Source organism: Macrotis lagotis, chromosome 8 (genome assembly GCF_037893015.1).
Source record: "Macrotis lagotis isolate mMagLag1 chromosome 8, bilby.v1.9.chrom.fasta, whole genome shotgun sequence".
In the NCBI taxonomy this organism is placed as follows: domain Eukaryota; kingdom Metazoa; phylum Chordata; class Mammalia; order Peramelemorphia; family Peramelidae; genus Macrotis; species Macrotis lagotis.
In genome coordinates this window covers 142,323,435-142,343,359 of record NC_133665.1, presented here as the reverse complement: position 1 = coordinate 142,343,359, position 19,925 = coordinate 142,323,435, and the positions used below count along the sequence as shown (strand labels likewise).

The 19,925-nt window shown below is 39.7% G+C and overlaps 1 protein-coding gene across 18 annotated transcripts in view; it reads left to right on the top strand.

Moving 5' to 3' along the window:
* Positions 1-19,423, top strand: part of ATP2B2 (ATPase plasma membrane Ca2+ transporting 2) — a 681,398-nt gene extending 661,975 nt beyond the window's left edge. For 14 of the 18 annotated variants that reach the window (XM_074198571.1, XM_074198568.1, XM_074198575.1 and 11 more), the window contains 4 exons: positions 1,472-1,683; positions 1,823-1,930; positions 4,378-4,560; positions 17,919-19,423. In XM_074198571.1, coding sequence (XP_074054672.1) covers positions 1,472-1,683; positions 1,823-1,930; positions 4,378-4,560; positions 17,919-18,230 — 815 coding nt within the window. In that variant the 3' untranslated portion in view covers positions 18,231-19,423. Of the gene's footprint in view, positions 1-1,471; positions 1,684-1,822; positions 1,931-4,377; positions 4,561-8,741; positions 8,918-13,463; positions 13,519-17,918 lie in introns of all 18 variants that reach the window. The other 4 variants (XM_074198587.1, XM_074198586.1, XM_074198584.1 and 1 more) reach the window with 2 other exon arrangements.
* Positions 19,424-19,925: the final 502 nt, after the last annotated feature.

Here is a 19,925-nt window from a genome sequence, read left to right as displayed (position 1 = left end):
GAGTATACTTTATCTTTCTCACCATGCAATTTGCTGAAAGTTGTAAAGAAGATAAGATCCCATTGTGTTTATTGATTTAAAAGAACAATTCCTTCAGTAAAACAAATCACCACTTTGATTTCTCTTTCATAAGGTGTCTCCTGAATACATCAACATTTTTCTAGATTATTTAATTGATATAGGAAGAGAGATCATCTTGATCCTAAATAGCAAGGGAATCATAAATTAGGGAGTCATATCATCAAAAGTATTTGCGGCTATGATGGCATTAATTCAGTACAGCAATGGCATTAATTCAGAGATAGTGAGGTCCTTCAGATATTCCTGTTTATGGATAGAAAGTTTCACAATCACTGGAATTTAGCAATCATCCAAACAGGGAAACACTGAGAAGAAAAAGAATTTTTATTATCTAGATTGTGATTTGCCATTTAATTAACAACCTAGACAGAACCCCTTCAACTTTTCTCCCTGTTTTCCCATATATACATATGTATACATATATTTTATGTATCATATGGAAATGCATATATGTATATCATTGAGAAGGAAGTCCAATGGACATCTAGCTGAACAGAGAATTTAAAAAGAGAAGAGCAGGCAGGATTGATTCCCTTTGGGAAATTTGCAAGTTCCTTTAATGATCTCAAACTTAATTCTCTCTGAAACAAAAGACTGACTTTTTAATGCCAGTGTTCTACAATGTTGTATGCTTGTGAATCATAGGGGAATATAGTTTCTGTAGAATTAAAAATGAAGAAATGGATGGGCACCTGGTAGACATAAGTAGGCTGCATTAAATAACAAGTGAGTAATCTTGGAAAAGAATAAGGAACTTCATTAGGGAAGAGTATGATTAAAAAAGATGGGCTAATCATGTGACTCGAGTGAGGGAAAGACCAGGAATATTCTGCATATTCCATTGGTATCTTCAAAATTTTGAGATGTAAAGAAAGACCCTTAGTACACAGAGTAGACTTCCTTCAGGGAATTTTTTGAAGACAAGAATTACCCAAGATAGATAGAAATACTTTTACCCATAACTTCAGTAGGAACATCTACACCTAGGAGATCCATTAAAGCAACTAAGTCAACATTGCAGGAAATATCTCCTATAAAATGTATGGAAGTTTCATCCATAAGCACATGATCATTTTTACAGTTCCCTACTGATGGCTAAGAATAAAAAGCTATGAGGTGAAACAAGTTTATGAACTACTTTTCTCTTACATTCTCCCCTCTGGCTTTGACTTTCTATCATCTTTCCAACACCTATGTAGACATAGAAGAGCAGGTGGGTAGAAACAGAGAATATTAAGCATCGGAAGGGATGTTAGAATTCAGTCAGTCTAAACCTTTCATTTCATAGATTAAGAAACTGAAGCAAAGAGAAAACATGGAACTTTACCCAAGTCACCCCACTCATATCCTTGGGACCCCTTTGGTTTTATTTGCACTTTCCTTTCTATAGGTGAGAAAATGTTCATGATTGACAGCGGACGCAATGCCCCCCTCCACTCTCCTCCCTCTGAACACTATACCATCATCTTCAACACCTTCGTCATGATGCAGTTGTTCAATGAAATCAACGCCCGGAAAATCCATGGGGAGCGGAATGTGTTTGATGGCATCTTCAGGAACCCCATCTTCTGCACAATTGTACTGGGCACCTTCGCCATTCAGGTAACCAGGACCCTGGGGTATCTTCATTGGGAGAAACTTCACCTGGTCCCTGGCCAGCAGGAAGTCCCAGTCCCTGTTCTGAGAGAGGGAACTTGTGCTTCTCCTGATGATGGGTTTGTGTCTCCAATTTTGTCTCCAGATAGTCATTGTGCAGTTCGGGGGAAAGCCATTCAGCTGTTCTCCTCTCCAGCTTGACCAGTGGATGTGGTGTATATTCATTGGACTAGGAGAACTTGTCTGGGGTCAGGTAAGCTCTTCTTGGCAGGTTCCCATTCTCAGCATGGAACACGAGTAAGCAGTCTCTGCCTCTTGAAACAAACCCTAACTTCCTTCAAGGCTCAGCTCAAGGGTCAGATCCTAAAAGATCCCACGTACCCCACTTCCAGACATTGCAACATTTCCTACATCAGTCCAAAATGATTGAGTATATATTTTAAATTTATTTATTTATTTGTGAATGTGTTGTTGCCCTCATTTCACCAGAGAATGGAGCCTTTTTGAATTGGTGAGGATGGGGTTTATTTGGTGTTTGACTTCATTCTAGACACTTAAGAAATGTTTGTTGGTTTAAATTGACTAAATTTGGAAAAATCACATCCTAGTCTCAAGTTTGCCAAAGTTACTCATAAAAATCCTAGATCTGCGACTTGAAGGAACCTTAGAGGCAATCTAGTCCCAACCCCTCATTGCTCAGATTAGGATAATGACTTGACTGAAGTAAAACAGGTAAGCAAATCCTTTGGCTCCAGATTCAGCCTCTAACACCATATCATATCTTTAAGTAAATCCATTCACCACTTGGAGCCTTAGATTCTTCCTTTGAATGAAATGGTTAGGATGAATGATCACCAGGTCTATTCCAGCTCTGAATTTCTCTAATTCTACCACAACTTTCTCAGACCAAGTCTTTTCTGTTAATTCCTTGCTTTTCTTGTCATTAAGTCCAGGAACCTGCCATGTCTTAACTTCATTTGCAAACTTTTTTTTCTTTATACTGAGGGTGCTTCCTAATATAGGAGAGAAATCCTAGACACCTGAAATTGGCTCCTAAAGGGTGGTTTTTTTTTGAGGTGGGGGGGGCTCCTAGCCAGAGAGAAACCAATAAGACCTTTGATTTCTTTCTTTTTTTCTTTTTTTAGGTTTTTTTTCAAGGCAAATGGGGTTAAGTGGCTTGCCCAAGGCCACACAGCTAGGTAATTATTAAGTGTCCGAGACCGGATTTGAACCCAGATACTCCTGACTCCAGGGCCGGTGCTTTATCCGCTGCCACCCAGCCACCCTGATCTTTGATTTCTTAAAGGAAACTCCAAATACCTGTTTGGTATTTGGAGATCAGAACCCGTTTTGCAACATATAGTTTTAGAGAGGTGGCTAGGGGCCTCCAAGGGTTAAGTGATTTTGCCCAGTATTATATATAATACTTTTTCAGAGGTAAATCAACTGGCCCTAGGGCCAGCCATCTATGCTGCTACTTTTTATTGGGACTACTTGCTTACAGGGGGTCATCTCAAAATTCCCATTTTCCTCTTTTATATAAAAAGATACTCAGAGGCAGCTAGGTGTTACAGTGGATAAAGCACTGGCCCTGGAGTCAGGAGGACCCGAGTTAAATTTGGACTCAGACACTTAATAATTTCCTAGTTGTGTGACCTTGGCAAATCACTTAACCCCATTGCCTTGCAAAATAAAAAAAAAAATAAAAAGATACCCAGGGGTTTCCAGCTCAGTTGCAGAAACAACTGTGACCCCTCATTAGTCCAAAATGAGAGTTGTGTTATTGAAGGATTTCAATGAAGGTTTCCCACTCCCACCCTCCACCCCCTTATTGTAAAACCTACCCCTTTATATAAAGGGCAATAGGAGATCCTCTATGTCTGACAACAGAATTAGGAGGTGAAGTCTTAGCATCCCATAACACCTCCTATCCAACTCAGCATATCCTTCAAAAGAATATCACATGTAGTAATTAACTCCTTATTCATGTTTACTGGGTACTCCATAATCTGTAGAGATTAGCTGGTCATCATTCTTTCTCTAAAGGGAGGTCACTTTAGCATTGGGGATCCTATCCCAACTGCTCTGTGAGGGTGGGAGATTGCAGGAAGTCAGTCTAGTCCTTCTGAATCCTAGACAAGTCTTGTGGAAACCTTGGATAAACTGAGCTGCATCTCTCTTGTTCTTCTGAAGAAGATGCCATTTTGCTTTGAGGACACTTTGTTCCTTGCCATGAAGAATTAATTCTAAAATTTTTTGACTCATAGCATTTGCTTACCCCAAATTTCCATCTCTAAATGGGAGGAAAGTATAATGAATCTCACACACAAACATGTGTGTGTGTGTGTATAGATATATATGTATATATAATGTTTATATTTATATGCACACATACCCATACCAACCAGATAAAGGGACCATCTAATTCACATTTCCACCTAAATAACTTTGCCTGTTCTGCCATCTCTGCCTGAGATGCCATCCTTTTTCTTGGGCTTTTGATTCTAAAGTAAATATGGGGCACATAATTAGTATTAGTTATCACTGACTGAATAAGTGAATTAGAACAGTGAATTGGTTCACAGTAGGTGTTTAATGAATGTTTTTTGACAGATTGAATTTGCAAATGAATGAATTGATCATGAATGAATTCAGAAATGAAGGCATGCCTCTTTTGATCTCCACTTGCCTCGATTTCAGGTCATTGCCACCATCCCAACCAGCAGACTCAAGTTCCTGAAGGAGGCAGGACGGCTCACTCAGAAAGAGGAGATCCCTGAGGAAGAACTCAATGAAGACGTGGAGGAGATTGATCATGCTGAGAGAGAACTTCGACGTGGACAGATCCTGTGGTTCCGTGGCCTGAATAGAATCCAAACTCAGGTATGTACAGTATGGTCAACCAAGAGTCAACCTGGGTAGTGATGGGCCCTCCATCCTCACACCAGAGCCACCGGAAGATGCTAGTGTGGGGAAGTGTGGGTAGGGGAAGTGAGGAAGAATGGTCACCTTGTCCAGAGTCCTAATCATCAGACCCTTCAATAGCGTAATAAAAAATAATCTCTTCCTACCACTGGTAAAGGTCCCCAGAGCTATGTTATCCTTCTGGGACTTTTGGAGAAGCATCTTTCCTTCCTCCCTACATCAATTGTGACTCGTTTTCAAAAGTCACTCAGTCCCTAGGTCCCCTTCATTGACATGTCCTTATCTCTGCGAATCCACTACCATTATGAGGATATGGCACACTCTGAAACAAAGCCACTGGGTTTTTCTTTGTATTTTTCCCATTGGAGTGGCTTTCTCTAATGACATTTTGTGATCTTGATTAATTATCTTCACTTTATAAGTAATAAGAGTAGGCATTAAGGGGAGGGGAGAGTTGCAGTAACTAAAGTGGATAATGAGCTCAGGGGAGGGGGCTGGAGTTCCTTAGTGTGTCTTAGTGAGGTTCGAGGTGAGGTTGGGGTGGTAGGGATGGAAAAGGGGAAGTAACCACTTCTACCCACTACTACTTCAGCTGACCAACAGTTCTCAGAGGTGAGTGTCAGATCCCAGTCTGAAAGCCCAGGCTGGGGTCTCTACTGGGTGGACTTGGCAGTGCTTGCTTGGAGTGGGTAGTTGGGCACATCCAGCCTCTCCTGTCTTCCCACAGAGACTTTTACCTTGATGAGAAAGAGAGAACGATAATTTGGGGTCTCTAACTCAATAGGGAGCTGCTCTAACCCAGTCTGGAGCCCTTTGGAGGCTACTTTTCCAAAGCGTTCCTTTTAATTTAACTTTCACTTCAGTGATTCAAGGCCTCTACATGACCTGCCTCCTCACAGCAATGGGCATTCACTCATATCCAAGAGTAAACTCCCTTCTCATAGAGGTACATAAACACATACACAGTAGGCAGCTAGGTGGCCCAGGGGATAGAGCAATGTTCTGAGAGATCAGAACATCTGAATTCAAATCCTTTCTCATGTACTCTCAGGAAGAACCGAGTTCAAATGTGACTGTAGACAGTTATTAGCTGTCTGGCCCTAGGCAAGTCTCTTGACCCTATTTTCCTCAATTTCTCCATCTGTCAAATGAAGTGGAGAAGGAAATATCAAACCAGTGCAGGATCTTTGCCAAGAAAACCCCAAGGTGGTTTAGACATGACTGAACAACCTCTAGGACCCTGGCAAGCCTACTCACTGTCTCCATCAATAAATTAGATGAGGTTACAAGGTGCCATTCAGGTCTAAACCTAAAATTCTGCTCCCAAATTCTACTTTCCTGGGCAAAACTGCAGTGCAGAAACACAGTGACATGGACTTCCAGAAATACATGCATGCATTCATATGTAATAATGTGTATATATACACATAGAGATCCAGTGTGCTATCTATACACATACAAAAACATCAATAAACATATATGAACATACTGAAAATAGATGCAAAAGTAGAGATCTATCTGTGCAAACAATGTTGAAACACAGATAAATACTTGTACCTCCCAAAACTTTTATTGTTGTTGGTTGGACCCTTCAGTTGGATCTGACTCTCCATGACCCCACATGGGGTTTTCTTGGCAAAGATACTGCAGCAGATTTGCCATTTCCTTCTCCAGCTCATTTTACAGATGAGGAAACTGAGTCAAACAGGGTGAAGTGACTTGTCCAGGGTCACACAGCCACTAAGTGTCTGAGGCTAGATTTGAACTGAGAAAGATGAGTCTTCCTAACACCAGAATGTGTTCCACTGCACCACCCAGCCGCCCTTGAAAAAACTTACATGTGATGAGAAAGTATACTTGGGATATAAATACACAGGCAAAAATATGCCTACAAACTCACATGTAGAAATATATTCATGTACATAATATAAAACATACCCATTCACAAACATGCCTATACAGAACATGCATACATCCACCAAAATATCCCTACAAACTCACATGTTGAAACGCACTTCTGTGGACATCCATGTGGAGAACCCACATATGTAGAAATGGACCTTCTATGAATAATTTAATTTAACAGATTATTGTTGAGATTCTGAAGGTCTGATTGCTTATCCATGCAACAACTTTAGGGACTTCAAATGGAAATAATACACAATATACCAACATTTATAGGTAGTGTGGGATAGTGGAAACAGCTCTGCATTTGGAGGCAGAAAGGTCTGGGTGCTCATCCCTACTCTGACACAAGCTGAGTGACCACAAACAAGTAGCTTCATGGGGCTTCAGTCTAATCATCTACAAAAATGAAGATAATACTATATGCACTGCCTACCTCAGAGGGTTATGAGGGAAATACTTTATAAACCTGAAAAAGCTCTAGAAATCTGAATGATCATTCCTGTGGCATGTGTCCATAGGGAGAAAGATTGCCATTCACAATACATGGAGGATGGGAAGAGTCCTGGGTCCTTGGCACCATTACACATGTTTCTTTTCTTATGTTTGATTTCAAGTCTGAACCAGGGCAGGGTCAAGTTTGTTTGCCCTTGCCATCAGTCTTATTAGTTCTCTTCACCCCCTCAGGAGTCAGGGGTTGTTTCTAATCACTTCTATTCTAACTCCCCACAAGGGAGTGAAGGAATCATGTGTGAGGTTCCAAAGAACCTGGGGAGGGGGACAGGGAAGATTCTGAACCCCAGAAACTTCAAAAAGGGGAGAAATGGTAAAATCAGTGAGTTAGGGGACAAGAGACTAGTAAGCCTATGAAGCCATGCCTCTCCCATTCTATATCCCAGGCTTGGTTCTGCATATTTATGTCCTAGGGAAGAACACTTGTTAATGAATCTGGCCTGTTATCTCTATGAAGCAGTCTGAATGTTATTGCCCAAGAGCTAGAAAAATGGAGAAAGATGAAGAGAAGTGGTGGTTCTGAATTTGATTCTTTACTTGCTACCCCAGCTGTTTCTGGGAGGCCTAGGCTACAAGTATTCCATCCCTTGGTCATTTTTAAGGTTGCAGGGGCAATGTGGAATTAAAAGTGCAAAGAACCCTGGCCTTGAATATTAAAAGATTCAGGTTTGAAGTCTAACTCTTTTTTGTCTCTGTCCAAGTGAACCTGGGCAAGTTGAACCTTGGGTTTTCTCATTTGTAAAATGTGCATGGCATTCCCTACCATCTCTACCTCACAGGGTTATTGGGAACTTAACTGAGATAATATTTTGTCAAATTTAAAGTGCTCTCTAAGTGTCAGTTATTAGCAATTATTTAGAACCTTAGTAGAATTTGTTCATCTGAGCTGTGAATGAGCTCATCTTGTATGGAGGAAAGGGGGTAATTTGTCTGCTAGACCTTTTCCGGAATCACCTCCTCTTCCACCATGAACCCTGGAGGGTGATTCCAGTCAATAAGCTTACTACAGAAGATTAAACCAGAATCCACAGTATGGTATGTCATTTCAACAGCTCAAGTTCCTTTCAACCAAACTTCATATCTATGAAATGCCCTGGACATGTCTGTTTGGGGGTGGGGCTGGGGAAATATCATTTCCTAAATGGAGATGAAGCATTTGGATTCAATGAAGAATCCTGATGATCCCTAGCAGAGGATACTATCCTTATAATCTGCTCAACTCACACCATGAAGAGGAGAGTGGGCCCAAGGTATAAGCATTTTCTAAGATCCTCTCTTTTAAGACCTCTTCCTTTGACCCAAAGCCTGGAGAAGGTTTTATTTAAGACTTCCTTGGGAGCTAGGAATGGGAAAGAAACTCTTTTCCCCTGGAAAATAACCCTTTCCCCACCTTTGAATCATTAGGAGAAACCAACCGAAACAGCCTTCTTGGCTCGGGGATGCCAAGAGCCTCCCAAAGTGGGTGGGGCCAGGCAGAAATTCTTTAAGACATTTAAGTTTGTGTTTATTTGGTTTTTTCTTTTTTTTTTTTAAATTTAAGTGATATTATTATTATTATTATTATTATTATTATTGTTGCTGTTGCTGGTGTTATTGTTGCTATTATTATTAATTATTATTATTATTAATTATTGCTCTTATTTTGGTTGTCATGCCTGTCAGTTGTGTAGCCGTTGTGTCCACCCTTTTCGCAACTTGTCTCGTTCTCTCCTCCGTTGCAGATTGAAGTAGTCAATACTTTCAAGAGTGGCGCTTCCTTTCAGGGGGCTCTCAGGAGACAGTCCTCCGTCACAAGCCAGAGCCAGGATGTAACCAATCTTTCTAGCCCTAGCCACGTATCGTTATCCAATGTTCTTTCCTCTCCTACCAGCACACCTCCTGCTGCAGCTGGGCGTGAGTGTGAATTCTTAATGCCTCCAATTGCCAGAGATGCCAACTCTCTCAGTGGGCAAGTGGGTGGATGGGTGGGCAGAGGTTCCTAGATGGTTGGAAAGGTCAGTCCAAAAAGAATAGTCAGACAGGTGGTCTAGCCCATGAGAAGGATCATAGTCAGTTGATGAGTTGCAGATAATGACCAAGGGATCATAACCAGTTACAAGGGATGTAGTTGGTCACGGAGGCCATCCTGTCCTAGACCCAAGTACCATTTCTTGTAATCCTATCCCTGGGGATGAAGTGCAATCTACTCTGCCAGTAAGAGAAATAGAATATATTTCTCAAATTCCCAGTTCCCAATCCCTTTCTTGAATTGGCCTTGGGCAGAGATTGGTTTCCCTCAGGTCACTGACTTATGGTTTGGACCAGGTCCCAAAAGCTTGTTGGTTTCTAACTGGAAGGTCCCTATGGCCCAACTGAATTTCTCATCTCTAATTAGAGAAGAGAGGGTAAAAGATCTGCAGTGGTGATTTTCAAAATCTTCACTTACTATAACTAACAAGGAAGAAAAAGAGGATGAAGAGAAGGAAAAGAAACACCCTCATTGTGGTTCTTTTCCTTCTAATGGTCCAATGTTCTTATGTCATATAGACAAGGGCAGGGAAATAGATTCCCATATGTCGTTTGAGATTCATACAGGAAATGTCAAACAATCAGGTTTACTGATTAGTGGTCTAGCTTTGGTGGTGGGATTGATGTGGTTTACTACCTAAAACCTCAAGCCCTCATCTCTATGGCCCATAAAAAATGTGAGGGTCAATGGAGCCCTCTTGAACCAACGCCAATCCTCTACCCTTAGAGGATTGTCAGAATAAGAACCTGGTTACATTCTCCTCCCAGAAGGTATTGGTCTTGGGTTTTGAGGTGTTTTTGTTCAATGAAGACAGCACTACTTCAGAGTGAAACTCATCAGAGTTGGAAGGAACCTCAAAGATACATCATTCTGAGCAACTTTCCCACTTTACTGAGGAGAGCCCAAAGAAAGGTCTGCTGGAGGTGTCAGGGTATTTAAAAAATATATATCAAGTATCAAAAATATGTCCACTATCAAAAACTTTTAAGAATATACCAGGACCTTTGAAGTACAAAAGAACCAAAATCGTCTTAAGAATTCAAGAAATCTTCTCTTTCCCTAGACTTAGTTCTATCCTACGGTCCCTTCCTCTCTGGATTTCATCTCTGAGGTGCTCAGGGACATGATTGTCATCCCTGGTATTGACTTCTTGACTTCAGTAAAGTCTATCATAATAGTCATACCATAATTATTACTGATATTATGATAATATCACTTCCCTTACATGAGCACTTTCACCATTTCTACTCTGATCAGTTTGTAAGTCCCTCATGGACATAAGCATTCCAGCTTCCTATAATAACCATTTAGAGATCAGTCATTCACAGATTTATGCTATACTTCTTAAACTGTGTATATTCTGTTTTCTAGTCCTTTTCTATCCTCAATATAGACATCTTCTGGATTCAGTGAAACAGGTATATATCCAGTGATGATATAGACTTTGATCCCATCCCCATCTCCATCAGTCATGACCCAAAAGGCCTCATCAGTTTTAAGCACACTCTCCTATGACAACTGCTTCAGCATCCCAATCAATTTTGTTTTCTCATGAATATTGTCCAGGTCTTTCTTGAGATATGGTAACCCTAGACACACCTACTGGTCTGTACTATGAAACACAAGGAAACGGATACCATTCTCTCTATTCCTCTCAGTCCCTTTTCTTTGTTGGGCTTTTTGGACCATAGGATTATAAATGGCTTAGTATATTTTGAAAGTATTCTACAATAATTTTCAGCTCTCTGTTATGTTCTGAGCACTTGCTTTTGATGCATTGTCATAGAAGTGAAACTTGAAATATTTTTTCCTACTTTCAATCTGTCTGCTATTCCTTCCTAACTATATAACTTCAAATAGTCTTCTAGGTGGCTCAGAGAACTGTGGAATAAGAAGACCTGAGTTCAAACCCTAATCCAAGTATTTAGTGACCATGATTCTAGGTAATTCTTTTAGTTTCTCCTTAATAATCTATAAAACATCTTCTTTCAATTTGTTTCCACCATCTTCCATCTAACAGAGATGGCCATTGCTTGACCTTAACCTGAATATTTCATTTATGCAAACTTTTTTCTTCACACCCTTTATATACATTAAATATGACCAGACCCTTGAAACTCTATTGTTTATGATTTTCTAGCTTGAGAAATGCCCTAGTTTTTTTTCCATGATAGACTGTTCTATCTGTTATACCAGAGTGACTTGTGGTTTTGGTTTAAGGATTGTAAAAATCTTCCAAAGATATGGCTGGTGATTTCCCTTTTTGCCACATCTGTATTATCTCCTTCAAACCATTCCAATCAATTAGGAATTTATGATTGCTTTTTAGAAAAGACCACCTTTTTCTCAAATGACTTTTGTTTGCTTGAATGTCCAGGGGTCTTATCCTTTACTTGAGAACTTCCCCATCCAAACTCCTCCTTCTTAAACCCTTTTTATAAATGTGGATTGCATTGACAATCTGAGAGTCATTCAGTATAAGTACTAATTCATAGGACCCTAGTATACCCTGGTATCTTAGATTGAACCTTAGAGATTCAATCATTTCATTTTATAGCTGAGCCCCTTTTCTAAGGTCATACAAGCTGTAAGTGATAAAACCTGGTTTCAATGAAGTTCTAAATCAAAATCCAGTCTTCTTTACACTATTTGTTCCAGCAAGTCATTCCTCTTGAATTCACTATCTCCTGCTTCCCTTAGGTGAGCATTTTTGCTTTCTCTGCTCTGATCATGGCCTGTGAGCTCCTCAAGGACACAGAGGCCTTTTTAACCATGTCCTCTCATCCCTAGGGAAAGAATGAGACTAATGGACAGAAAGCTGAGGAAGAGAAAGGACAGCTTTTCTTTGACTGGCACTTTCCTGAGAGGTGATGCTGTTCATTCCTGAAATGGGATCCACATCTTAGAGTAGAAAAGGAGCAGGGAAAAGAGCAAGAAGGAGGGAGAACTTTGAAAAGCTACAGTATCATCCAGCATCTGTGATGAGTCTTTCCGAGCATGGTCTCATTTATATAAATTTTCACATTAAACATGGTTTATAGCCAAATGTATTCACATTATAGTATCAAATAGTGTATACTCATCTTCTTTCTTTTGACTAATTGAAAGTTGACAATATCTACTAAAGCCCTCTATGTTCAGATTCATTTGATGTTTGGCCCCAAATGCCTAGAAAGACCTCAGTATTCTAATTTTCTGATGACATAATTCACTTTCTTCCTCCAGAAGCTACTAATGAGGGAGGGTATTCCTGACAGAATGGTGAAGAAGATAGAGACCCCAAACTTTGAGGCAGTAAACTTGAAATTCAAATCCTGCCTCAAACATTACCAGTCTCCCCCATCTGTAAAATGAGAAAGTTACATTCTAAGCTGGTTGTTTCTAGTTAAAAATCTCCCCTTCTCTTCATTGATGACCTCAGTGGTGAAGCAAGGGCCATAATTGTCATCTGTAGGGCCATTAGACCAGGCAGGAGCCTTACTGTAAGCTTTGAAGGATGAGTCATCCCTATCTTAATCCCTTTCCTGGTGGATTCTGATGCCCTAAGACAGTTTGATGACCAGTTTGATGGACCAGCGCATGTGGGGTTGATTTTTTTAAAATTCCCTGTCCAATTCCCCATTTGAGATAGAGAGACATTTCTGGAAGCCCATGCTTTTGCGGGATGGCCCTGCTCTCCCAGGTAGAAGGTGCTCACTACACAATAGGATGGTTCAGTCTCTTCCAGACCCCTCACTCCTTACAGGGAGAAACATATCTGATGGGAAGCCAGAATGGAATTTTACATTCCCTTTTTTCATTGAAGATAATCATGGTCAGATTCCTGATAGGAAGCCAAAATAGGATTTTATGCCTTCTTCTTTCATTCAGGATGATTATGACCAGATACCTGATGAGAAGCAAGAATAACATTTTACACTCCCTTCTTTTATTAAAGATGATACATACCCCTCTTTCCAAAAAACGAAAACAAAACTCTATTTTTATTTCTTAAATTTTCAATGCTAAGATCAGCTTCTCCTATAAACTTAAGATAAACCTCTTTTATATCGGCCACCATGTTTGTTGCATGTTTGAAAAAAATTCTGTCACTTTATAGATGTCTAATTGGATTCTGATTATGTTGGAATACTCTAAGTTAGAAAGTACTGCAAAGAAACTCATCTATTAGGACACTTTCCTCAAAGCCCCAATCCACCAGAGGGACAAGAATCCCTCTTGCCCCCTTCTCCCCACTAAGATTCCTGATTCAGAACCTAGTCAGGGCAAAGAGTTGGCATCTCTTGGGAAAGATAAAATACAATAAAATTGGACCTCTTGTTTGGTTTTGGTTACTAATCACTTATGGATCTTTCGCTAGTGTGAAAAATGACTTGCTTTTGCAGTACCCTCCTCCTCTCTACTGTCTGAATATTCAATGTGTTTGTTTCCCTAGAGGGCTAGAGAACCCTGGACTGAGAGTTCAGCAAGAGAGAGTGAAATTAAAAGAGGTTGTGAGTCTTTAACTTGAGCCTGACATGAATGTGAACCAATCCCAAGACACTTGGCTTCCTTGAAGCCGGGTAAACATTCGAGTATAATCTCAAATGCTCCCTGTTGAGCTTGGAAGAGGCCTGATGTATTTCACTTCAGATGAAAGGGTTGAGTCTCACTTTTAATTTCTCCGGATGAGCAAAGGAAAATTAGAAAGCCCTAAAATTTCTCTTCTGTCTTCACCTGGCCCCTATCCCCTTGATCCCTGCAATATATATATTTTTTAATTTAAATTTGACTTTCAGCATGTGGGAGGGAGATGGAAAGATTTTTTTCTTTTTTCTTCCTCCCATTTTTTTTTCATTTCAGCCTTGGAGAAGACCGAAGTGGAGACTTGAGCCAACGTGGCAGGATGCTCCTAAAGTCTTGTCCCCATAGTCTTGTCCAGAGCAGTTCATTCTTTCTGTTGTCTCCATCCCTGTGGAAGGAGGGGCCTGCATCTCATTGTGTGTGTTCCCCATCCCCTTCCCACCTGCCAGCCAGCTTTGTCAGTTGTAGACCAGGCCAAACTCCACCTAGTTCACAGGGAGTCCACAGGGATGGGAGCTCTGGTCCTTAACTTCACCATTACCTAGCATAGGGTCAGGGAGTCAGCAAATACTGTGTCTACTCCAGAGGAGAATGGGCAACTAACAGTGAGATTATTTTTCTTCAACAATTGTGTAGTATTTTATTTATCCTAAAGTTAAATTCTGGGGTAACCTCCGAGCTCTAAAACATAACTATTCATCCTAAAGCTAGACTCCTGAGTACTTATTTCTACCCTAACAAAGCCCTGAGACTAAAACTAACCCCTTTTCTCTTCCTCTCAGAAACATATTAGTCTTATTCAACACTCAAGTCTAGACAAAAAAAAACCCCAATAGGTTCATGGAGAGTCAGGCATGACTGAAAAACAACTCAATTCTAATACCTTCCATTCTATGGTTTTCTATCTACATAAATTTGGAAAAAGTAAAATGTAAGAGATTACAAATTAAAAAAAAACAGATAAAGAAGGAGGCCATATATTATTGTGTGATAGAATAACCTATATGCCTAATCATGACCCTGAGGCATTCAGGAAAGATTGAATGATGCTTAAGAAGTTGGGGAAGCATATAAGGCATCAAAGGAAAAAAGTTTATCAAAAATGATTGCAGCGAAGTTGTAGAAGTTAAAATTTTAATTTTCTGGTAAGATAAAAATTTTACTCCTATAGGAAAGCTGAAGCTTCAATGATGCCCAATGAATAAGTCTTAATTATACTTTAATTAGTACCTGTTAATCTAGATCTGAAAGTATCATCTCACACATTCTTCTACCTCCACACAGGCCACCATTGAAGTAATATAACACTATTGCCTCTTTTTTTGGAAGGGGAGGTCCTCATTTCTATACTGCCATCAAGTCTAAAAAAGCACATTATGAGTCAGAGATTCCAAAGTCTCAAAGCCAATATCATTCTATTCCCCCCTATTCCCTGTTCAGGGACTCTACAGTCTCTCTGTGATATTGGCTGAACTGAATAGATCCTATATTTGGTTGTGGGGAAGAAGATGTGGAGTTTTCTTTTTTTAAGCTTTATCATCTCAAGAGACAAAGCATTCTTAGTGAACTGGGAAAATGGCAGCATTTTCCCAAAAGGGAGTTCTAATTTTCCTCTCCACTTCAACAAAACAGACTAGATAGAAAACAATCATCCCTAGGACATTCATTACAAGAATCATCTAGTCTAACTCTCTAGTTGTACAAAGAAACTGAGACCTAGAGAGAGCAGAAGAGACTTGGCCAAAAGCTTATTAGAATGCCCTGATGGGTGTTTGTTAACTGACTTATTGATTGATTGATTGATTTGATTTGATTTTCACAGAATTGTAGAAAGTACTCTGACCTTAGAGTCAGAAATTCTGGGTTCAAGTCCCAATTCCACCACTGAAACCCTTTCCATCATGAGCAGGTCTCTTTTTTTACTGAGACTGAGTTTCCATCCCTCAGCTAAGTAATGTAGTGAGTAGAGTAATGAACTTAGACGGGAACCTGACAAACATGAGTTAGGATCCTATCTCAAGTTAGCAATACTTTGCTAATTATATGACCCTGAGAAAGTCATTTAGCTTCTCAGTCTCAGTTTCCCCATTGGTAAAATGAGAAAATAACCATCTTTCAGAGCTGTTATAAGGGTCAAATGAGATAACATATGCAAAATACTTTGCAAATCTTAAAGAATTATATAAATACTATTGTTATTATTTATTATTATTATTATCACCAAATGGAGATAACATTTCTATCATCCCACAGAATTCTTGTAAGCAAAGTGCTTCATAAACTACAATGTGTTTAAATAAATGTGAGTTGATACAGGGAGTAATTTGGGATTGATAGCTCAACGATAATAATAAAAGCTAGTATTTATATAGTACTGACTATATTAATATTAAGCTAAGTCTTTACCAATATTATCTCACTTTGCTCTATACTAACAACCCTGGGAAGTGGGTATGATTATTATCCTCATTTTAGATTTGAGGACACTGAGGCAAATAGGGATTAAGTGATTTACCCAAGGTCACACCTCTAATAGGTGTTTGAGGCTGATTTCCATGCTAAGGATGGGTCTTTGTGCTTGGGGTCTACCTAGAAAGCAATCTGAAGATCCTGTCATTAAATATTAGTTGAGTTGATTTGTAGATATATAATATTGAATAATATTTTAGATATGACATTCAACCTGTTACTCTTGATACAAAATATACAGAAATAATATTCATTCTTTAAGATTCAATTCACTGGGTTATTTTCCCTAAAGGCCATCATAGTATGGTGGAAAGAGAGATTCAGGCAGGTACCAATCCCAAGTCTGCCATTAACTTGCTGTGAGACTTCCAACAACTCATTTCCCTGACCCTCTGGAGTTTTTCAGTCTCCTTTATGGGAAGGACTCGGTCAATCTAAATGGTCTTTTCCCTGCTCTAATAGTCTGTATTCAGTTCATCCAAGTCCTGAATCAAAGAATCAAGGTTGGACCCTCTACCCAAATTACAAATGAAAGAAAATTATTCCTAGAAATCTCTTTCCCTGTCCACTCATACCTATGACTTAACTATGACCAGAAAGCAGCAATGCCACTTCCCTAAAGACCTGATTTTTAGCAACCAGAGAGAAGCTGACCCCCTTGGAAAAATCTGAGAGTAAAAGGTTTTGTTGAAAAATTACATTAAGGAGATTAAGAAATGTAGTGATGATATAAACAATAGCTTAAATTTAAAAAAAAAATAAACTTGAAACTAAAAAAAAATTAAACTTGATAAGCAGAGTTCAGAACTGAGACACAACAATTGAAAGAACATGACTCAGTCCTCTGCAGGCCCCAGAGTGATATCTTGGGGCTGGGTAAAGGATTTGGCCAAAAAAAAAAAAAAAAAAAAAGGAAGCAAATAAATGATTACAAAGCAAGTTGAAATGAAAGGCCAGGATGTTGAGTCTATACTCGAGTGTTTACCTCCCAAATGCATGAAGGCAAAGACCAAGTTGGAAACAGACCAATCTCTGTTCACATTGTCTAGGCTTCCAAGCGTAGCATTGGTGTGGCAGTTGTGTGTCTGTGTGATAACCAAACTCCCTTCTGCTGTGGCATGATTCTTCCCCTGAATGTTGTCTGCTTGGCTCCCCATGCTTCTGGCTGCCTCTGGTTTTCTTCTCTGAAAACTCTTTACGTCTGGTTTGGGTTTTTAATTTTTTAATTTTTTGTCCTCAGTTTGGCTCTTGTGTGTCGTCTCTCATCTTGGCCCATCTGACTGTCTCAATATTTTGTTCTTTTCTGTGTGTGGAGTGTGATATGTTCTATGTCGTAGAGTTTCTTTTTAAACGATGTTTGATTTATTTATTTATTTTTTTAAAAAAAGGTTTGGTTTATTTTTTTAAGCCGATCCTATTTTACTCATATCTGAACCTGCCCCTTCCCAGCCCTGTGCATGGTTTCGACCTGTGCATTGAAATTAACACAGCTTGGTCTTTTACTACTAGGTATGGGCACCCACCTGAGTGGACTTATGCTTTCTTTAACTCACGCTGCCCATCAGCTCTATGATGGTTTGCGACTCGATCTATTCTGATGTTGCAGTTACATATGGCGCCCATGTGCACACACACCACCCCCCAAATGAATGCACAAAACGAGCCCATTCCTTCCACCCCATCCCATCGATGCTCCTAACATTCAGCGACTGGATTCCAGCCATCTGCTGTGCCCTAACCCTTTCTGCTGTGCTCCTCCAAAGGCCCCCCTCAGCCTGTCAAACCCATTTCTCCCCTACCCCAAGCCCTCTCTGGAGTTTGTTGCTTCTAACCCATTTCCTGATGTTTCCCTTTCTAGATCCGCGTCGTGAAGGCATTCCGTAGCTCTCTCTATGAAGGTTTAGAAAAACCCGAATCTAGAACCTCCATCCATAACTTCATGACTCATCCTGAATTTAGGATAGAAGATTCACAGCCCCATATCCCCCTCATTGATGACACCGACCTGGAAGAAGATGCCGCTCTCAAACAAAATTCAAGCCCGCCGTCATCACTGAACAAGAACAACAGCGCAATTGATAGCGGGATCAATCTGACCACTGACACGAGCAAATCAGCTACCTCTTCGAGCCCAGGGAGTCCTATTCACAGCCTGGAGACATCACTTTAGCGGGAAACATTCACATCTCCTAAAAACAAAATATTCAAAACAAAACAAAAAACCCCACAAAAAATAAACAACAACAACAAAAATAATCCCATTGCCACCAACAACTCAGAATGAACCAACCCAGAAAACTCAACCATGACACAGCACCAAGAAAACAAAAATAGACAAAATGGGAGAGAACGAGATCTCCACCCAATAGAACCTCTCTCTGGCTGAGAAGCTGTTTGAGCTCTTTGTCCCTCTGAGGCAAGTGACGGGATCCCTGATGTGGGTTCTCGGGAGTGAGCAATTGCCCGACGAGCCCTTTCTTGCTCCCACCCAAACACAGACCAAACCCACCCACCACCTTCCTGCATGGACGTACTGTACACTTCCACTCCTTCTCTTGTTTATTTTTTTTTCCTTAGGCAGGAACTGCAAACCAACAAAAAACAAAAAAAACCAACAAAAAAAAGACTCCTTTCTGAGGCTTATTTATCCAATTCACTGGTCTGTGAGTTTTTTGAACTGCTTGTGTGGCATGGTCTCAGTTGTAGAGATTAATTTAAATAACTTTTTGAAGTTGCGGAAGCTTAACTTGCACAGTAGGGTTATACCAATGGGACAGAAGAACTTCATAGACACTAATGAGATTATATCCATTTCTTTGTATCTATATCAACGTATACCTCATCGAGAATGTATACGTCCATATAGATAGGTAGATATATATGTATATCTATATACATGGATATATAAAGTTTTTTTTGCTGGCATGTTGCCTTGTTTTTGCTTAAATTGCTCTATTTTAACTTATTTATGTCTTAAAAGAAGAATGTAATTTGTTTACAAACCTGTAGATAAACGTCCTTCACTATTTGTAGGGTTAAGAACTCTTCTTGCTGAGAGAGTATAAAGACTGCTCAGCTCATCAGATACTCCTCTCAGATTGCATCCTCGATGTTTTACGACAGCTCGGCTCTGATTTTTTGCCTGCTCTTTTTCGTTCAGTAATGTAGCTCCTGCTGGTGAATGACAAAAGAAGCCAAAATATAACATATTGGATGTAGGAATGTGCTCCACAGACATGGGGTCATGGGACTGGAAGCTTGACTCTGTCAGGAAAAAAAACAAAAAACAAACCCACCATGTGCAACAATCAGGTTTATTTTTTTGTAAAAAAATAAATAATAAATAAATACCTAAATTGTTCAGCCCGGTTTTGGTATGCCCCTCATCGGCCAGAGGCCACTTTGGTAGCCGTTGTATTAGAATGGCTTCCGTGGAATATTTTTTTTTTGGAAGACTCTCCTCTTTATGAAACTCCTTTGAGTTTATTGAGAGCATTTAAAAAATAAGTTATATTTGGCTTTATATGGAGGGCAAGGTAGTGTTGAAATATTGTGAACTCTATTGTGTTGATTTTTTTTTTTTAGTCACTTAGAAATTGATTTTGTTATCATTCGCAGCTTATAAGCTGGTGGCATTTTGAATGAAGATCACTACAGCTTGCTGCTTTTCTTTCCTTTTTTTTTCTTTTTTAATTTTGGAAGAAAACTATCCATCCCCTTCCCCCCAACCCACCTCCTCTGCACTATTCAGATCTGAATGAACTTTATGACATGTATATTGAAAATGTGCTCTGTGTGATTTTTAAACAAAGCCTGTCTTCCTGTAATCACAATATATACTGTAGCCATTTAACAGTGTGTCCAA